Genomic DNA, 19,921 nt, shown 5'->3' with positions numbered 1-19,921 from the left:
TATTGTTCTAGTTTGAAGGTCCTGCAATGGATAGTGCTCTTTCTTTGGTGATGAAAGATGGGAGGATTTAGTGAGGGATATGTGTAATGAACTGTTGTATGTGGAGCTGGTGGGTCTCTTGGAGGTGTGGAAGTGTATGGAGTAGTTGAACCAGTGTATTTTATGATTATGTAGTGTCTTGTGTATGATTATTAGATTTTTGTAGCGGATTCTGAAGGAGATTAGGAGCCAGTGGAGGTTTTTAAGCACGGGGGTGATGTGGTCCTTTCTGCGACTTTTAGTGAGAACTCTAGCAGCGGCATTTTGCAGCATTTTGAGGGGTCTGATGCTGGAAGAGGGGAGGCCTTGAAGAAGGGAATTGCAGTAATCTAATTTGGAAAACAATATAGCCTAGAGGACGGTGCAGAAGTTGTCAATGAGAAGGAGGAGTTTAAGTTTTTTGAGGACATGAAGTTTGTGGTAACATTCTTTTATGGTATAGCTTATGAACTTTTTGAGGTTTAGTTGGCTGTCCAGTATAATGCCAAGGTCTCGTACGTGTTGGGCGAAAGGAGTTGGGGGGGGGGGGGGGGAAGGAAGTTAGTGTCGGTGGTGGCCCAAAGTGTTGGGATTGCATGATTATAATAAGAAGTTCAGTTTTGGAGGTGTTGAGTGAGAGGTTCAGGTTGGAGGGGAAGTGAGTGATTGAACATAGGCAGGATTCCCATGTCTTGAGGGATTTAGAGATGGATTCGGTAATGGGGATAAGGATTTGGATGTCATCAGCGTAAATGAAATGGGAGAGTCCTAGGTCGGAAAGGAGTTGGCATAGGGGCAGCATGTGTATATTGGAGAGGGAGGAGCCTTGGGGTACACCTCGAGTTGTTTATAGGATCAGATTCGCTGTTACCAATTTTGACTGAGTAGAATCTATTGTTGAGATATGATTCAAGCCAGAGAAGGGCGGTGCCAGCAATGCCAATTTCAGTGAGGCAGTTTAGGAGAATCTTGTGGCTAATGGTGTCGAAGGCTGAGGAGATGTTAAGCATTGCTAGAATATAGGACTGCCCGGAGTCCATACCTTTAAGGAGGGTGTTAGTGAGGGCGATCAGGAGGGTTTCGGTTCTGTGGAATTTGCAGAAGCCAAATTGGGAGGGGTACAAAATATTGTTTTTTTTCAAGGTGGTCAAATAATTGGATGTTTATTATTTTTTCCATTAGTTTGGCTAAGAAGGGGAATGTTGATATAGGTCAATAGTTGGTTGGGTCAGAGGGGTTGAGATTGGGTTTCTTGAAGATAGGGTTGATGATGGCTTGTTTTAAGGGGGAGGGGACGTTGTCAGAGGTGATGGAACAGTTGATATTGGCTAAAGGTTTGGATATTAGGTTAGGGATAGTCTGGAGGTATTTTGGGGGGATGGGGTCAGTGGGATGTGCTGCTGGTTTAATTTTCTTTAGGAAGGTTTTTATTTCAGAGGCGGAGGTGGTCTCGAAAGAGTCAAGGGTCTCATAGTGGATTTTAATGGGGAAGCTTGAGAGGGTGGTGGAGGGAGGAAAGTTGGAGGTAAGCTTAAATATTTTGTTGTGGAAAAAGAGGGCCAAGTCACATGGTTTTGGTGTCATTTTCAGGGATAGGAGATGGGGCAATTTTGCTGAGGTTGAAGACATAGGAGAAGAGGGCTTTGGCGTTGTAGTGAATGATGTGAATTCTGACAGTAGAAGTTGCGCTTGGTGTTTAGTATGGAGGTTCAGTAGAGGGTAAGGGCAGATTTGTATGTGGCAAGGAGGGAGGGGGAGAGGTTTGATCACCATTTTTTTCCTGATTTTCTTAGGTCGAGTTTAAGTTGTTTTTTTTTAGTTCAGAGGTATACCAGGGGTTCCTAGCGTTGCAGGAGGGGTTCGGTTTTTTTGGTTGTTAGGGGGCAGATTTTATTGGCAATGTCATTGGTGATATTGTGCCAGTTGGAAAGGGCAGATTCAGGGGTGGAAAGATCGAGGTATTTGAGGGTGTCAGTGAGGGAGAGAATTAAGTAGTCTTTGGAGCATGGTTTTCTGAATTGGATGGTAGTGGAGAGTGAATGATGGGTGGGATGATTTTTTCACTAATGGGAGGTTAGTTGTGATGAGGAAGTGGTCTGACCAGAGGACAGGGGTGCATATAGGTGTCTTGAAGGGAGGGGGGGGGGGGGTTGAAGTGAGAGTTGTGAAAATGGGTCTAACATGTGGCCAGCTTTGTGTGTAGGGCTGGTTATAATCTGTTTAAAGCCAATGGCATTCATGGAGACAAGGAAGTCTTCGCAGGAGGAGGATGGAGGAATGGCATCTATGTGGAGGTTGAAGTCTCCAAGAAGGACAGTAGGTATGTCCATATTGATGTGGTCAGTAATAAGTTCAATAAGTGGTGAGGTGTTGTTTTGGGGGGGAGTAAACTAGGCATACTTGGAGTTGTGTGGAGAGCAGGGCAGGGCTGCACTCCCTGACATACCTATCTATAATGGAGCATGCCTGCTCTGCTACATACAAGAGTAGGTATCAAAGTAACCAAAATTTGATCTAGAGGGCCTGATGCCGAATTTGACTATACCCTACTCTCTGATCAATTAGATTAATCTCAGTTCCAGTAGATTATGTCAGTGGCGTAGCTAGACAATTTGGCGCCCAGGGCAAGAGACTTCTTCGGCGCCCCCTCCCTCCATCAATGATTTGCATTGAAATTGGTGCTATTTTTCTGCAGAGCCAGGCGTTTTGGCGCCCCCTTAGACCCGGCACATATGCTCAGTGTGCATGGAGTTTATACAGTGTCTAATTAGTATACATGGCTGTTATTACATCCCGTACTTCCACAAGTTTTTGCAGGATGCGCACAAAAAAAATCCACGCAGAAAAGCAGCAGTCTTATTACATTGGCCTGTCAGATAGCAGCATCACCCCGCCCCCATTAGACCTTCTGAAGGATAAGAGAAACACGATAGTGGCGCATGTGATCACCGTGGAAGTCTCCAAGATCCCAGTCCAGCTCAGTTCACAGATTATACTGATTTCCCCGCTGCCGGCGGCTAACACACAACATTCAGTGTCTGACCTGCACTCAGTACGCGGTGCTGCAGGGGCCCTCCACGGCCACACGCCTTCTTCCTGTACCACCCCCTTTCCTTTTGGCCGCTACAAAGAGGAGGGCAGTTCTGCAACAACGCTGCTGGACTCTCGGTTGACTAACAAGGAAAGCTCCCAAAAGAAAGGCGGCGCCACCACCGCCTCAGTCAAAACAGAAACCAAGCTCGAATGAGCTTCCGCCCGCCACGGTCTTCTCCAAGCAAGTTCACTCACAGTCTCCCGGGAAACACCTGACTGCCGGCCGGCTCCGCCAATCAGAGGGCAGCAGCAGCGAAGACAGATGAGAGACTGCCGCCAATAGGGGACACGCGCGAGCAAGGTTGGGGAGACTTCGCGGCCAGTTTTTCTCTGCTACAGTCTGCGCGTGCCGGCGACGGGAACGATTGGGGTTCCTTCCAGTCGTGCGTGACAAGCTATGGTAAACTGCTGCCACGAGGCGGTGCGCATGGGAATGGAAAAAGTTGGTCGGAGAGCGTAACAGGAGCTTTGTGATTCCTAGAGCGTACCCCTCATGCGTTTTGGCGCCCCCTTAGACCCGGCGCGGCCGCCCACCCCTCGCTACGCCACTGGATTATGTACTTTGAAGGTTTCTGGGTTTTGGCTTACTGCTCAGCATAAAGCCTGGAGGAGGTGGAGGGGGGTGGGGGGCAGCAGTGGATGGGTCAGAGTGAGACAGTCTCTCCTTTGGTGCAATTTGTTGGCAACGTGGATTTTTTACCTGGCTTGGAATCCTCTATAGTTCTGGATTGGGCGGGCAAGGGGATTTGTGTCAAGCACATTTGTTGGACTTGGAGTCCAACTGTCTCTATTCATTTGAGCAGATATGGAAAGAGTGGGAGAATCAGAGACATCACACTTTTGCCTAGCTGCAGGCCCAACATTATTGCCATGCTGTTAGCAAAAATGACATCACTTGATTCTCTTACAGATGCTGAAGTTAATTTCTAAGAACTTTGTAAAAGCTAGGCCAGGTTGCTATCTGGGGGAAACAGCTTCTTTCTGATCTGCCAGCCCCACCTTTGACACTCCTTGCATCAAAATACAGTGCAGATCTGGGTTCTGTCATCGCACTGCAATTATTTTCATGCACTTTTAAATTGATCTACCAGTACTACCTAACAGCTGCCGTGAGGGAAATCCAGTTCAAGCTATTACATAGAACTTGAATTACCAGGGCATGGGGTGTTCTGATGAACTTGTGGGATTCAAATATCTGGCAGCCCCTTGGCACATGGTCACTGGGTGCTCTAACCTACAACCCTTTTGGCACCATGTTACCACATATATTTGGACAAATTGTTGAGATGTCATTTCTTGGGCTGGTGAATCCTTCTTATGTCTTTGGGATAAGTGAGATCCTATTCTTGGGGCGGGGGTGCATATATGTAGGAAATTCCTTGCAGTAGTTATCCTCCTTGGAAAAAAAAGGCACCTTCTTTTGCACAGTGGAAGGAAATTCCACATCACGCAATTGGAATCCTTTTGCATGAGGGATCTGGCTTCCCATAAGGCGCATCAAGCATTAGAAGGTTACTTTCGATCGGGCTGATACAGAAAAAAGTGCGGGAGAGCCAGCGAGCGCTTGCTCTCCAGACGCGCACCCAGGCCCCTCTTCTGGGTGCGTGAGTCTGTATGCAAATGAGGACCAGCGATAAAAAGGAGGTGCTAGGGACACTAGTGTGCCCTTTTTGACAGGAGCTGCGGCTGTCAGTGGGTTTGACAGCCGACGCTCAATTTTGCCGGCATCTGTTTGAACCCGTAGCTGTCAGTGGGCTCAAGAACTGAAGCCGGCAAAATTGAGCATCCGTCTTCCAACCCACCGGCCACCAGCTGATTTAATTTTTAAATTTTGGGGCCTCCCACTTAATATCGCTGTGATATTAAGTCGGAGGGTGAAAACAAAAGCAATTTTTTCTGCTTTTCCCCACGTTCCCCATGCCGGCAGGTGTTAATTTCTGAAAGTAAAATCTGTTTGGCTGCACATTTTACTTTCTGTATTGTGTAGGAATAACGAATAGGTGCATTAACGTGCATTTACATGTTGCGAGCGCTATTAGTTTCGGGGGGGGGGGGGGGGTTTGGATGCACATTTGATGCACTATTACCCCTTACTGTATAAGGGGTAAAGCTAGCGCATCAAACGTGTGTCCAAAGGGGGGCCAACAGTGCTCTCCACTGGAGCGCACTGTAGTATAGTGAGCTTTATGTTGGCATAAAGTACTGCAGGCTAGTAAATAGTATTGAAAACTTTGAGCTTGCTATCCTGCCTGACCAAGCTTGTTCGCTGGTGGGTGTTGTCCTCAAATAGGTGTGGGAATGGCTGAAAATGATTGTTTGGAATGGGGGTCATATTGAAAATTTTGGGTCACTATAGTTGATTATAGCCATTGCTATGACTGTTCTTGGGAGTTATGTTTGAAGATACATTCAAAAGAGCAATGACCCAATAAAGATGAATATATAAAAAAGTAGGTCAAACTATTCCTCTCTGAAACCGTTTGCACTCTTGGCATTCTCAGTGATCCCTTTCAATGCAGCTCCACATCACAGCCTTAGACTTCTATTCAAATTAGAGCTTTTACAGTTATCTGAAGCCTATACTGGATCCTCAAAAATCACACTGTTCTCCATTCCTCACTCTCTTCCAGTCTCAACTACTGCAACTTCATTAGGGTTATGGCTTATATAATTCATCTTTTACAGCTCATAAAATTCCACAGCTACGTTGTTAACATGAATCTCCAGATGACCACATTACTCCCATTTTACAAAGACATTTACACTGGCATCCTCTTATCAAATTCAGTATAAGCTTGCTCTCACTTCACTCTTCTGCACAACATTTCATCACCATGGTTTGCAGCTGTGTTAAAAGGCCACACTTCCATGAGAATGTTATGATCCTCAAATCAGACTACTGTATTGGATATTCCTGCAACAAAAGCATTGCACTTGGCTGAAAAGGACTAGCATGCCTTTTCTACGGCTAGGCCTATCCATGGGAATTCTCTTCCACCGGAGATAAGTAAAGTTAAACAGGTTTTCAGAGCTTACCTAAGGCATATTCCATGTATATTTGAGTACTGATCAGAGGCATGTGTACCTTTTAGTGCTCCTTGACTTAATAAAATGGATTAAAATACGACATGTATGTTTTATACTCCTCTAACTAGAGGAAGAGTAGGTAATAAGAATTTTAAAATGAGACTAGGTTCTCAAACCCATCCTCAGGAAAAAGACAAACCCAGCCAGCCTGGTTGATAAGCTATCCACACTGAACATGCACGAAAGATTTGCACACCTCACTCAGTGGAGAGAGCCTGAAAACCCAGCTGACTTTGTGTCCTGAAGTCTGAGAATTCCTGCTCTAAGGAAAATCTTTAGTCCAAGTTGAAGCCTAGAATAGCTTTCCTATGGAGTTGGGTGGGCACAAGTAGCATATATACACACACTATTTACAAAGGCAATGAAGACTAGTCCTGCACTAAGAACCTCTTGAGTGGTCATTCCTTTTGATGGAATGGACCATATCTATGTTTTGTTACCTCTAGGTTCATATCAGAAGAGAAGTACATGGCACTCTGGTCTGTTTCTTTTATGAAGGAGCCACACTATCCTCAATGCTTCAAGGGATCTTGCAAGGTATAAAAGTTTAGAGATGATTCCCTTTTCTCAGGAAGGGATTCAATTACAGTAGGGACAGGGAATAAGTTCTGCTGCTATTGGAATATTCAGGACCAGTGGCGTAGCCAGAATTGATTTTTTTGGGTGGGCATGCAGGTCTATTTTTTTTTTTATTGATAAATACCATACTGCACCCTGGATTGGCTAAGTAATTTGCAACAGCCATTATGCATCATGTATGAAACTTTAAAATTTACCTCAATTTCAAGCACTTACTAGCATTAAAAATTCCTTAATCAGAATTTATATTTATTGCAGTTTATAAATGCTGAAGTATAGAAAACAGATCCAGTCATGTAAAACAAATTAATGTATTTTCATGAGCCATCTTTGCAGAAAACCAGAAATCATAAATACAATATAATCAATCAGAACAGGTGCAGCACAGAGCTAGGGCAATTCACATTGCAATTAGCATGAAAAAAAGTTGTAATTCTGGTGTCACCTCAGCAAAAAATAACCCTCCACTGCTATTTGTGTGAAATTTGCAAAAAAAAAAAAAAAAAAAAAAAAAAGCCATCTAGACCCTTGCTATACAGTCACAGCACTGACTCCTACTTAAGAGACGTTGCTAGTTAATTCCTGTTACTTGTGAACTTTCCTTCTTAAGCCTGTGGGCACATTATATCCCTTCAGTTCCTATCATACTACAAGTCTGCTTTGTAAAGCCTGTTGCTATATTATGTTACTTGTGAACTGAGGTGATGTTCCAAATGTACCGTGGTATATAAAAATACTATAGAGAAACTACATGCTAGCAGAAATACTGCATTTCAATTACACAGGCAAAACAGAGACTGACCCTTACCTAATATAGAAATAAAAGACTACAAATTAGAAACAAACATGTAGATAAGAAATTTTGGTTTTAACAGTGGAATACTGAAGAGCAAAATACAAAAATGCACACTCCTAAAGATGACATTTAAATTGCTAACGTCTCAAAATAATTTTTTTAACCTTTGTATTTTTCTAATCAATTGGTCCTGGTCTCTTTCCTATTTTTTTCCCTTGTCTCATTTCCTAATTCTTTCAGTGTCTCACACACACCCCCAGTTTCATTCTTATGAACACAGACACATCCATGTACCCATTCTCACCCCACATTCAAGCTGCCATTCTCACCCACAAACAAACCCAGGCTTCTGACACACACTGAAGCTGCCATTCTCATTCCCACAAGCCCATGCACAGCTTCCGGTACTGCTTCCTCCCCATGAGGAAGAGCAGTTGGCCTCTCCTGCTGCCACTGGCCTCCTATCTTCAGATTGTACAGCCCACAGATCTTCCTATGGGGGGGGGGAGCAGAAGCTGTGCTTCTGCTCCCCCCCCCCCCCCCCAAAAAATGAGATTAGTGGGCCATACGGCCTCAGAACTGCTTCCCCATGTGTGCCATGCACACGGGCCTGGGTCCTCCAGTTCCGCTGCTTTTCCAGCCTCTCCCACTATTTACTAGTAAAGCTATTGAGAGCAAGTTCAGATAAACAACTTGCTGTGGATGGCCAAGGATACAGACCACAGCAGTGGTAGACTGCAACATGATTCTACAATAGTGTTCTTGAGTCACTGCTAGGACTTGGATTCTATTATGTAATTGAGAAAGACTTCAGAAGAAACTGATATATTGCCTGCCTGCTAGTGGAAGCTCCATGAATTACTGAAACACTGTTCTGAGTATCTGAAGGAGAGCTGGAGTCTATCCAAGGGACCAAGTATTCTCAAAAGCTAATGCAATCACACTGGAGGGTGGAGGCTGCAAGCCAAATGGTAGGGCTTTGGCAGAGGGAAGCCTGACAAAATACACAAGCGTACCAGCTTGGCATCTGCTGTGCTTTATATGGTGCTGAAAAAGAACCACATGTAGGGAAACCAAGAATTTATGAAAAGAAGAAACCCTCAAATGAGCTGAAGCTATAAACACTTATAGGTGAACAATTTATATAAATGCAATTACATCAGTACCATGGTAAATTTAAGTGCTACCAAAGTGTTAGGAAATACCCACTCAAACTTGTAATCATGGGTTCTCCAAATTCAGCTTATACATGCCACAATGAGAACATTTTCTTCAAAGACCAATATTAAACAAGACAATTATCTTTTATCTTCCTATGTTTGCCCGACACAGCATGTGTTTTGTGGACCTTCAAGGGCTTTAATAACTATAAGTTTTGAGTTTACAATGAGAGCTTTCTCTCCTGTTGTAACAGTGGCCATGGCATTTCCAGGCTCCTCTTAAATCAGTGACACTTAATGTACCGTGTTACTGATATAAGTGAACAATTTATAAAATGCTATTACATGTGTTATACCTTCAGCTCATTTATGAGCATTTCTCCTTTTTGTAATTAGTTCTTAGTTTCCCTACATATGGTTCTTCATTTTTTTGTATCATATTATATGGTTCTGAAGCAAGGGAACACATGGGTTACCATCTTCCATCCAAACCCCACTCTTGCTTTCCCAAATTACTCCCATGCACTAAATATGCTTAGGCTCAGGTATTTTGGTTCTCAGCATCTATCACCCTTTCAGACATGTTATCCAACACTGTCAAAATTAAAGAAATCCATCATGAACAAGTGTAGCTGCCAAAATATTTATTGCTATAACACACATTCCACCATTACAAACAAGCATTTATTCTCTTTACAAATATTTAGTACTATTCCTGTTTGCAAGTCCCACATGGAAACCAGTGAAGGGGCAGTCATGCCTATTGTGAACTGTCTTGTAACATTAAGGGTCTATGTGGCGTTCCTAAGCAATGCTGCTTCATGAAGTCAAAGATCTGCAGATTACTTAGCATACAGGACTTCCAGTGCTCTTTAAACCTGTTACAGAACTCTGCTTTCCATTGCTTATCTTCCCAGCATAGCCTACCAAAACAATCTAGAAATTTAAGATTAGTCCATTTCATTTTGCAGAAGTCCTATATAAAATAACTCATACTAGGGTTAAAGGCACTCCACCTCTTATTTCAAGTCAGAACATTAAGTGGAACCAGTGCTAGAGTGTAGTTTGTATTATTGTTCCTTCTGAAAGACAACACCTTGACTTCCCACATCCATCTCACCAGTGGCTAGTAGACAGCATAATACCATGTGACCCATCAAGAGGGCAATCGTTCAGGCTTGATATTGTATGTAACATCTCCACACAGTCACTTCTGTAGTTTAGCAGAACTGGAATTAGTGCTATTAGTAATGCTAGCTTGCATAGCAATTAGTGCTAGACTGGTGCACTTTAGCTGCTGTGTTCAGACTCTTGTTGGCTGGCTTGTTCTTGCTTCTGCTCTGGGCACACAGATCCTACCAACCAGTTGAGTGGTGTGGTGTTAGCAAGATAAGCCATCACCTCATCCATGGATTCCTTCATTTTCTTCAGCTGTTCTTTGCTGGTGCTGAGGAGCTGATCAGACAGGTCTCTGATGGAGCCAACAGAGTGGAAGTTCTGGTAGATATCTCCAGCCAGGCAGCTTATATGGTGGGCTTGGTTCTGGATGTTTTGGGGCAAACCTTGGATGCTTGATACCAGTGTGAGGCAGTGTGTCTGAAGCTGGCGAGACAGGTCCTGGGCAATAGCCAGGGCACATGATTCAATGTGCTAAAAACAGAAGAGACACTTTAGAAATCACAGAAACTGGCTGGCTGTATTACTATGTTCTGCTCATTGGATAAAGTTTACCTACAGATATGATTAACAGATACTGGTAGCATTTGTCATGCTCAGAGATCCCAGGCTATTGAGTAGAGTCTGTACGACTACACCTTGCTTGACAGGGAGGGTGTCTGTCATGACAGATTTACTAGTCAAGTGTCAGTGGGTCTAGTGTTGCTCCAGACACTCCCTAACTGGGAAATGTCCCAGTTTGATCAGTGGAATATAGGCCAGGAACTGGAAGTTGTGGCTCTTGAAGCAGTCCAGCACTCAAGTTTGGAATCTCTGGAGCCACAAGAGGGAGTGAGTGCTTGGAGCAGGTGAAGGATCAAGCCCATCAGATTCTATGGCATATGTAGTAATACTTCTATTCCACAGCTCTAAATATTCACTGTGGATTACTCACCCAATTCAGGAACAGTTCACACCTTAAAACAAAAAATACAAGACAAACCAACCCCAAAACAAACCACACACACAGAACTCAAAGAGTTAAGCACATTTAAAGTCTTCAATTGTTTTCTAAAAAAATAAGTAACCTGACATACACAGCCTGGAAGTAGTCCAACCTCCATGGAGTGTGCACCAGCAGAGGAGGTCCTACACCAAATAGCTACAGACACTTCTAGTGTCAATTGTCAGAAGTCTCATAAGATACAATGAGTGAGGAGCACTGCATTCTGCCAAAGGGAATTTGCCCTATTTAAGAGGGTTGTGAGGGGGGGGGGGGGGGGGGGGAAGAGAAACTACCCACACAATTCAAGTATCTAAAAAGGATAGAGACATAGCTTGAGAGGTTTTCCTATGGACTTATCGTAAGGTGTAGGTGTCAGTAAGCACCAGAGCCCCTGCTGAACAGTTTGGACATCATTTGAAGGGGTGGTCAAGTTGTTACAATTCTCCCAGTACCACCATAAACCTTTTTGGAATCACCAACTTATTATGCAAGTGTTACTTGAGGTAGAGGATCCTCGGCCCTAAGATCCTGGAATCCCAGTCCTCCCCAAATCAGAACCACCTTGGCAGTCTCATGGGGTTCATGGCCCCATAACATCCAGATATGCCCAGTATAAATGCAGAATGAGAGCTGGGAGGAGAGCAGGTAAGATTACTGAGCAAGTCAGTCTTTTGGAAGAAATGTGGTCTATATTAGCAGAGAAACCCAACTACTGCAAAGGATGGGAAAAGCTACTACAGACCTATGTCCCATAAAGCTTGGAAACCAATAATAGCTGAGTCTCTTCCTGCCACCCTTACTCTGGGCATCCGGTCTCATTAGGCTTAGTGGAGCCAGCTCAATATAGCTTGTCAAAATGGATCAGCAAGATAGTTGAGGGGCAGACTCCATGGCTCAGAGGCTGTGCTGTCCACTGCTATGCACAGTACTTGAATGCAGTTTGAATAATATGGGGCCCAAGAGGACAGATTAGCAATTCCAAAACAAATAACGCCACAAAGAAAAATGTTATAATTGAGAGCTGTTCAAGGCATGACAGAAAATGCATCTAGACTGTTGCCAGTGTTAGAGGTTTATGCAGACTGAATGCCTGGAAACATTGAGCCACCCAAAAGCTGTTTACCTCTCTACTGGGAGCTTCCTCTCCATCCTGCTGTCCTATGTTTCTCTTCCATGCTACCCAAGCCTGGTGCAGCTTCTCTTTGGCATCCTGCAGTTTCTGATTGGCACTAGACAGACTCTTTTGGGCATATTCCATCTGAAATCAGGAGAGTGTTGCTATTAGTAAATGGGCTTGGTACACGTTAGGGGAAAAACCTGAAGCTCAACTAATAAGTTAGTCTTCAGTGTAAATCATTCTGCTTTAGCCCTCTTTCCTCCAGCTGGAGAAAGTCAAAACATCAACACTAGTAAGGTCAATGACAATACCTGCAGTCTTACCCTAGACATCAGCTGATGCATCAAGACCAAAAGGCACCCAGTCTCCCCTGCACTGCTGAAATACAATACTAGTGATGGCCAACAGATAAGTTCAGTACAGGCTTCCTTTTCATCCAAGCTAGCATGTTAGTACTGCTCTTGGAACAAGATAAATGGGAGTCCACATATCTTACCAGATCAATGGTGTGATGGAGCTGAGAGATGGCCTCCTGGCTCCTGCATTTAGCATCTTTCACTGTGATCAAGGCCTGCTCATAAGCTTGCTTGCTAACCTTGGAAGATAGAGATCCCAGTCTAGCATAGTAGCTTGGCTTCTGGGTGCCAGTAGCTTCTTTGGCTAAAATGAGAAAAGAAAGCAACTATCAGCCTGGTTTCAAATCTTACTCTTATCTTGAGACAGAAGTAAAAATATGTAGAAACCCCTGGTCTCTGCAGTGGTGCTAGATCCCACCCTTAGATAGATAGCAAGGAAGGAGATACCATCCCATCAGCACTTCCCTCACAGGAGCTCTGAAGTGGGAGAAGTCATGCCTAGAAGGGGTGGGGGGGGGGGGGGGGGGGGGGGGGGGGGGAGGGAACTAGAAGTCCAAGAGTGTGGTCAGTGGTTTGGATTTTGAGGCAAGGAGCAGATTTTACTCATCTTTAATTTTAAAGATACTCATTTTTCCAGTACACACCTTGCCAGGTAGGGTCTATTCCTCCTTTGGTAACAGTTTGTGAGTTTTGGGTGTACCCTGGGTGAAACTGCCAAGGCTGTAAGGGACAAGACCTGAATACAGAGGCCAGGAGTGAGAAGACCTGTGTACTACTTTCCCCTGCAATGGGAAGGGTAGCACCGACTCATCTCAGAGGATTTTTTTGGGGCTTTGAAAGGTTTAGCACCCCTCCTCCCCATCCTGGAGCTTGGCTGCATCAAGCAGCAGAGCTTCACGATAAAGTCACTTCAGGAAGAGTCTGGATACCCATATTTTGGGAACCAGGATGGGTATGAACTGGACTCATGGGGACTTCAGGTACCATTTTGAGATTAAAGTGGATTCTCCTCTCATTGAGAGATCCTGGTTGGGCAAGGAAATCCCTCTCATGGTGACGACCAGCTCTACCCCAGGACCCTGTTCTGAGGATACATGCATGGAGGGGGGTGGGAATCCAATGTGTACATACATCATGGTGGGGCACAGATGAAAAGCAGAACCCTTATGATGAAATGTCACAGTAAAAGTTTGTTGACCATGCAAGCTGTCCAGACTGTTCCTGCAGCACCATCATGGAGTGGGTACAGAACACCAGCAGAGGTATTTTCACTACACGGCCCGGGCCTTGAATGTCAGCCTCCCTCCCCCAAAATAGGAGAATCCACTCCTTGGAACCAGAGACATTAGCCCCAAGAAATACATTATGGACCCTTCGGATATAACCAATCCTGGGGGGGGGGGGGGGGGGGGGAAGAAGAGAAAGTTACAGCGACAAAGCCACCAAGTCTAAAAAAAGAAAAGCCAGGAATTTCACATTAGGCCATACTCAACATGACTGAATTCTAAACAGAAAACCAGAGGAAAGTGAATAATTGAGGCTTTTTGCAAGCCCAGTTTCTCCTTACCTGCTTCCCCTTCTGTCACTGGGAGATACTGATCCACAAGGGCCTCCGTCTTGCTCAGTGCAGCATCTACCCCAGTGCTCACCACCTGTACCATGGGGCTTCCCAGAACAGAGTTAATGCTCCCAGTCACAACAGCTTTTGTCATTTCCATGCTCTCCTGTGTGGCTCCCTTGGCCTTGTCCACCACTCCAGTGACTGCATGGGCAACTGTGTCCTTGGCACCCATCACAGTCCCTGCTACAGCTTCTTTTGCACCAACCACCATGTCTGTGGCATTAGCAACAATCTACATGAAGAATCACAGTTAGTACTAGATGGTCACATCCGAGGACTGCCACTTGTTGCATCAAGTTTCCACAGGCTGCGAGAACAGAATCTGGTCCAAGCTCAGGAATCCTGATCACACTAAGCTTTGATATTTATGGCTCCTTTTTACCTGTCCAGAGTCCTGCTGTCAACTGCCCTCATTTCCACAATATGCTGTAACCTGCTCTATCTAATCTTTATTCACTGCCTTCCTTACTCCAGTTCAGTTATGATCAAATCTGGCCATTTTTTTCTATTGTTCCACATGAAAACTACCCTTGTTTACTGACCCTTCCTTGCATAGAAAAGCTTCAGCTGCACTTAGAGGCATTTATATATACTAGAAACATTGCTTTAAGAGCTTCAGTACATTCTGATCAGATTTCCAGCTGCATGAAGTTTTGATTTGTCCATGAAAAGCAACAGAACCTGGTTAATCCCCAGTTAAGGCAATCCTGAGGAGCCTCCTGCATTCTCTCAATACCCATGGGATGGGAAACTTGTGAGCATTCATAAGTCACCTGCAAGTAGTTCAGTTTAGTGAATCAAGATTTAAAAAAAAAAAAGAGGAAGGAAAGAGCAGTAGAATGGGGTCAGCTTGTTGCTAGAGCTCTGGCTGCAGCTCACATGACTTTCTACCTTTGCAGGTGATATGGAGAGATGTTTTTCTGGGGGGGGGGGGGGGTTGTTAGTATGCTAATATACCCATCTCTATATTAGTATATAACCTTTTAATTCCCCATACCCAAAAAAATAAATAAATCTCTCCCTATTACCTAGAAAGGTAGAGAGTCGTGTGCTGTTGCTATTTCTGTTTATAGAAGCACCTTTCAGGCTGTTTCTGTAATGCAGATCTCTTGTTGCCTGCTGTGATTAACAAAAGAACAACCTCACCTTGTCAGTAGATTGGTGAAGGACAGGCAGCTTCTCTTCAATTTTGTCCAGGCCTACACAGGCACAGTTATTGGCAAGAGCAACTACAAAAGAAAAGCAGACAGCTACACTTCTGCTCCCTGAACATTCAGACAAGCAGGATAGGAAGATGAGAGACTAGGAAACTATGCATTCAAGCTACTTATGACATTACCTAGAAGTCCATTATAAACAGGTTGCCAGCGAGAGAAGTGACTACACTTGGTGTTGTGGGCCCCCCATCCAGTTCTCCCTGCTTCTCAAAGTGCTTCCCATCAAGGAGCCAGTGTGCCAACTCCAGCAGGCACACTATTTTGGGATTCCAGTGCTGGCATTTGATTAAGAGTCTGAACAAAGCCACAAAAGCAGGGCCTGTCAGACAGCCTCACAACATAGCAAAGCCTGGAAGCAGTGGTGGGGATGACTGCCATTGGCTACAAGTGCACTAACAAAAGCAGGAGTGGTGACACCACATCAGCTTTATGGGCAGAAGGAGAGGAAGGTGCCAGTTATGGCAGCTCAAGGACTACTAGCACAAGGTCATCATCCAAACTAGACAGCAAGGGGTCAGCATTCCCTGGCTGTGTCAGACCCTGTATGGTAACAGGGTGGGAATTGAAATGTTATCTGGTGGCACCTGAATAGTATGTACAGAACCATGCACTGATATTTTTCTACTCTTGTTGCTCTAAAGGTTTCTTTTCATGCCTCCACAGAAGAGCAGAGTCATTTCTATTTCATAGTAATATTTCTCATGGGAGGTATGGGGGAACCCACTAAGCACACCTGGATCTGTCTATGAAGTTTATTCTACACTCCCTATAGTAATAAGCTGGGGAAGTTTCCCTTATAACCACAATAGTGCTGGGAAGATTAGGCAGAGATGGAGCTGTGGGTCCCAGAGAATGAGCTGTATTAGTTGACTTTACTTAATGGTTCATAGATTGCAACCTGCCTGCTGTGGATCCAGGCATGCAGTGCCTCCTGGTGGGACTGCTGCCCACTACACCAAGCAGTCAACATCATCCAACCCATTCCCTCAGAAACCTAAGGGACAGGGAACCACTCTAGGAAGGCACGAGATGAAACTGGTGTTTGGACTAGAATAGCTTAAACAGATCGCCAGTGGAAAATAAAATTTAAGGCAGCTTAAGGTTGAATTATGTGCTATGTTTATCATGGGGAACTTTCCAACTGAAAGAAGGTGCATTTTGAACAATGAGAAGGTTTTCTATTCCTAAAGAAGATTGGCGTAGTTGAGAAATGGTGCACTAAGACTAGAGAGTCAGATGTCTAGGTTTGGAGGCTTGTAACCTTGTGTAGTGCTTAAGTTGGTTTCTGAGCTGGAGAAGTAGCCCAGGAAGGTTTACAAGGAGATAAGGACTGTCCTAGTTGAATGAAGGTGTTCTGTGTAACTTGGAAAGCCCACAGCTTGTGACAGACTTTTGTAGAAGAGGCATCACACAGTGTTACATCTTGGGTCCTATAGGAATAAGGGCCCTCTGACAACAGACTGGGAAAGCTCTGAAAAATGGTCAGCTGATTGAGAATTGCAAGTAATGGGTAGAAAGGTTTTGGTGTTTAATTCTGGAAGTATGCTGCTGATGTTTTCCATCTTTGTGCACCAACTGGTTCTTTGTTTTAAAAAAAAATATGGAGAAACTACTTATGTACCCAGCAAGAAAAGTCAATACACAACCCCCTTAGGCCTCAAATTTTGATTATTCCCTAGTAGGAGAATCCTGGTTCGAGACCAATTGGCTGGCTTTTACCATCTTTGCAGCTGCCAAGAGGTGACATCCCCACTCCTGTCACCTTGTCAGGGAGGATGGAGTTAAAAAAACCAAAACAAAAAGACTCCACACTATTAGTTCTTACTAGAATTTTTTGTATTAATTGAAATTGAATATCAGCAGCACAGCAAGAATCCAAGTTGCCATAGGCAATAAAGTAGGAAAAATACTAGAAGCAGACCAAGAGATCAGGCAATGTCTGCTGGATAGAAGGGGGAACGCTCATTCAGGAAATGAAGTCTAATGTAGCAGTGATGCTCTACCTGCAGTTGATGTCCAGTCCTGTTAGAGAAGATGGGACGGCCCAGCAGCATTACTGTGCACCATGTGGAGGACCTGGATCAAATCTGCTGGGGAGGCAGTATTAGACTGTCCCTAGGGCCTGGGGTTGCACTCACCATGCACCACTTAATGCCCAGACTTAGAGCTCATAGTTATAGAGTTTTGGCCAGAGATCTATGCATGGCCACCAGCTGAGAAAAATAGACAGGGAAAAAATCCCAGGCAAATGCAAGTAAAAGCTTAGTGTCCCAGTGCAAGGGAGGCTGGAACCTAAAGATACAGGTGATTGCCAGGGCAAAATAAATCTCAGTAGGATGTGGGATGTTACCACCCATAGCTAATAAAGGTTTGGATTTCCTTTAATGAAAGGGAGAATTTTAAGAAAAAAAAAAAGTCTGTTAGATCATGCAATAGAGTGCTTAATATGCCACACACACCATAAAAAACAGATGAGTCTAGACATTAAGTTAACCATACATTAGTATTAAAAAAAAAAAGCCAGTTCTAGTTAGATACTATTGGCTACAAGCCTCAGTCATTTACTTTCCCTCAAATGGATGGAAAAAATATGAATCCTATTCAGTTGAGCAGTTGCCATCACTTACTTTGTGGCTCCAGTTTTTGGATGATGGGCTTTGTACTTGCAAGGGTCACAGCAGCGATGCTCTTCACCCCCTCCTCTGCCACCTCACAGACAGACTTCAGGTAGGGATGCTTCTCTTTCGTGCTGACGTAAGCAGATGAAACCATGTCACAGGTAGAGCTCACCAAGGGCAGGTTAGCCACCCTCACCGCCACATTCTGGCAAGTCAAAATTTGGAGAGAGAGTTAGCAATCCAGCTACAGTGCAACCATGGAAAACGGAGCCAGCGCAAGCAAAAGTATTTCATGCCTACCTGTTGTGGTTCAGCTGCTTCTGAAGCCATTCTTTCAAGCCTTCAAAAGAAGAAAAAAAATGTTAGCTGAAGCTTGCATTTTCTGCCAACAGTTTATAGGACTCTTCTCCCCTATCATAAACAGAGCTAGTGTTTCAATATCTTCAATGCAGCAATAAACCCAATGGCAATTTTACAATAAGAATCACAAAAGTCATAGTAAATAAGTAATAATTAACTAGACATACATCAATAAGCCTGTAAGTAGCTGTGTACTTTTTACATGGAGTGGGATATAGATTAGATTAGGTGGTAGGCCAACAATGGACTCAGCTTGTTTTAATGCTAGCACAGAAGTGCATGCAGTTATGTAGAATAAGTACTTATTTTTATCTTCCTCTTTGCCATATCCTTGGCATCAAGGTTACCCAACCCTTCTACTAGCTTAAAAAGCATCATTCACTACTTGTGACCAGGTGGGTGTTGTGATATGGATCTGTCAAAATGCAATAAGCAGACCCCCCCCCTCCCCTTTTTCTTAAAATTAAATTGGATTGCATTTATGCCAGATAGCTACTCCAGAGTGGATTAAAAAGGTAAACAAACAAAAGGGCCCAATTTTATGAAAGCATTTCAGATGTAAATGCACTTTACTCAGGGTAAGTGGGCCTTTGAAGATTACTACACCACACCAAGTTGTCTACAGACTTTATCCATGCATTTTATGTGCATAAATGGCTTTTGAAAGTTGCTACAACAGTAGTTACATTTACATATAAATCTTTTAAAAAGTTATCCCAAAAGGCTTAGAAGAATACTGGACAATACACTTGAAAGGCTCATTTGCCAAGTAACAGAATAAAGTTTCACCTGGGGGTTAATTACAAGTGATCAGCACTAGCAGACCGGAGCACCACTCGCCTCTAAACACCAGGAAAGAGGAGGGCAAGGAGAGGCTGACAGGTCTCAAATAAGGAGCAATATTAGCACGGACGCTTCTAGGGCTGGCAAATGGGAGATAGCTTTAGTTATTTGAAGCCAACACGCAGAGTACAGGGGCCAGCTGCTTCCCCCCCCCCCCCTTTTAAAATCATCTACCTCATTACTATGGAAGCATTTACACCTTTTCTGGGTTTAGGTGTAGAAAATGGAGGTGTGGGGGGGGGGGGGGGCGCGCAGGAGATGGCTATTTCCAGTTTGATTTGTTGTATTGAAACGTTGGCATTGCCTCTTGTAAAGATAATCATCCAGACCCCCTTTTATTAGCCACATTTATCACACAGAATAAAGAGAAGCCACTTCCATCCATAAGACAGAAGTTGAAGTCCCAACAACCATGAAATGCAACAGCACTAAAGAGTTTAAGATTAGCCATATTAAGAATATGTATCACTTCGGGAACACGAAGTACGAAAGGATATTTGGCCTTTACAAGCTCCAAATGAATTAAGTTCTCAGACACAGACAGAGCAGATCAGGTGCTGAGCAGGCGCCCCTCCCTCCCCAACATCAGGTACAAGCCCCCTGAGGACTGGCTCCTGGCCCCAGGTGAGCAGTCAAAGCAAAAACAATATTAGTTCAACAGTACAACAAACTCCCTTCTAATTACCACCAAGTAGATAGGATTAGGTCCTTCTTCCTCAACCGCACAGAATCACTGCCACCTCCTCTTCTGTTCCCCAGCTACTCTGGAGCCAGTTCTAGGGAAGATAAGGGTGGGGTCCAGGGACTCGGCGGCTCCGCCCTGTGATTTTTACCCTTAGTTGTTTCTCCCCTCCTGCACCATTTTCAGCCTGAGCCAGTCTGTTTCTACTTCCGG

The 19,921-nt window shown here is 44.2% G+C and overlaps 1 protein-coding gene across 1 annotated transcript; it reads right to left on the bottom strand.

Annotated features, from left to right (window-relative positions):
* Nucleotides 1-9,360: 9,360 nt before the first annotated feature.
* On the bottom strand, nt 9,361-19,819 carry LOC115095356 (perilipin-2-like). The gene is made up of 8 exons (XM_029608906.1): nt 19,712-19,819; nt 18,124-18,163; nt 17,833-18,028; nt 15,135-15,217; nt 13,935-14,220; nt 12,508-12,671; nt 12,018-12,152; nt 9,361-10,383 (listed from the first exon to the last, which is right to left on the bottom strand). Exons 2-8 carry the CDS (start codon nt 18,151-18,153, stop codon nt 10,024-10,026), a joined length of 1,254 nt encoding a protein of 417 aa, XP_029464766.1. The 5' UTR covers nt 18,154-18,163; nt 19,712-19,819; the 3' UTR covers nt 9,361-10,023.
* Nucleotides 19,820-19,921: the final 102 nt, after the last annotated feature.

The sequence above is a fragment of the Rhinatrema bivittatum genome, chromosome 1 (assembly GCF_901001135.1).
Source record: "Rhinatrema bivittatum chromosome 1, aRhiBiv1.1, whole genome shotgun sequence".
In the NCBI taxonomy this organism is placed as follows: Eukaryota; Metazoa; Chordata; class Amphibia; order Gymnophiona; family Rhinatrematidae; genus Rhinatrema; species Rhinatrema bivittatum.
The sequence above is the reverse complement of the archived record's forward strand: the minus strand, read 5'-3'. Positions and strand labels throughout refer to the sequence as shown.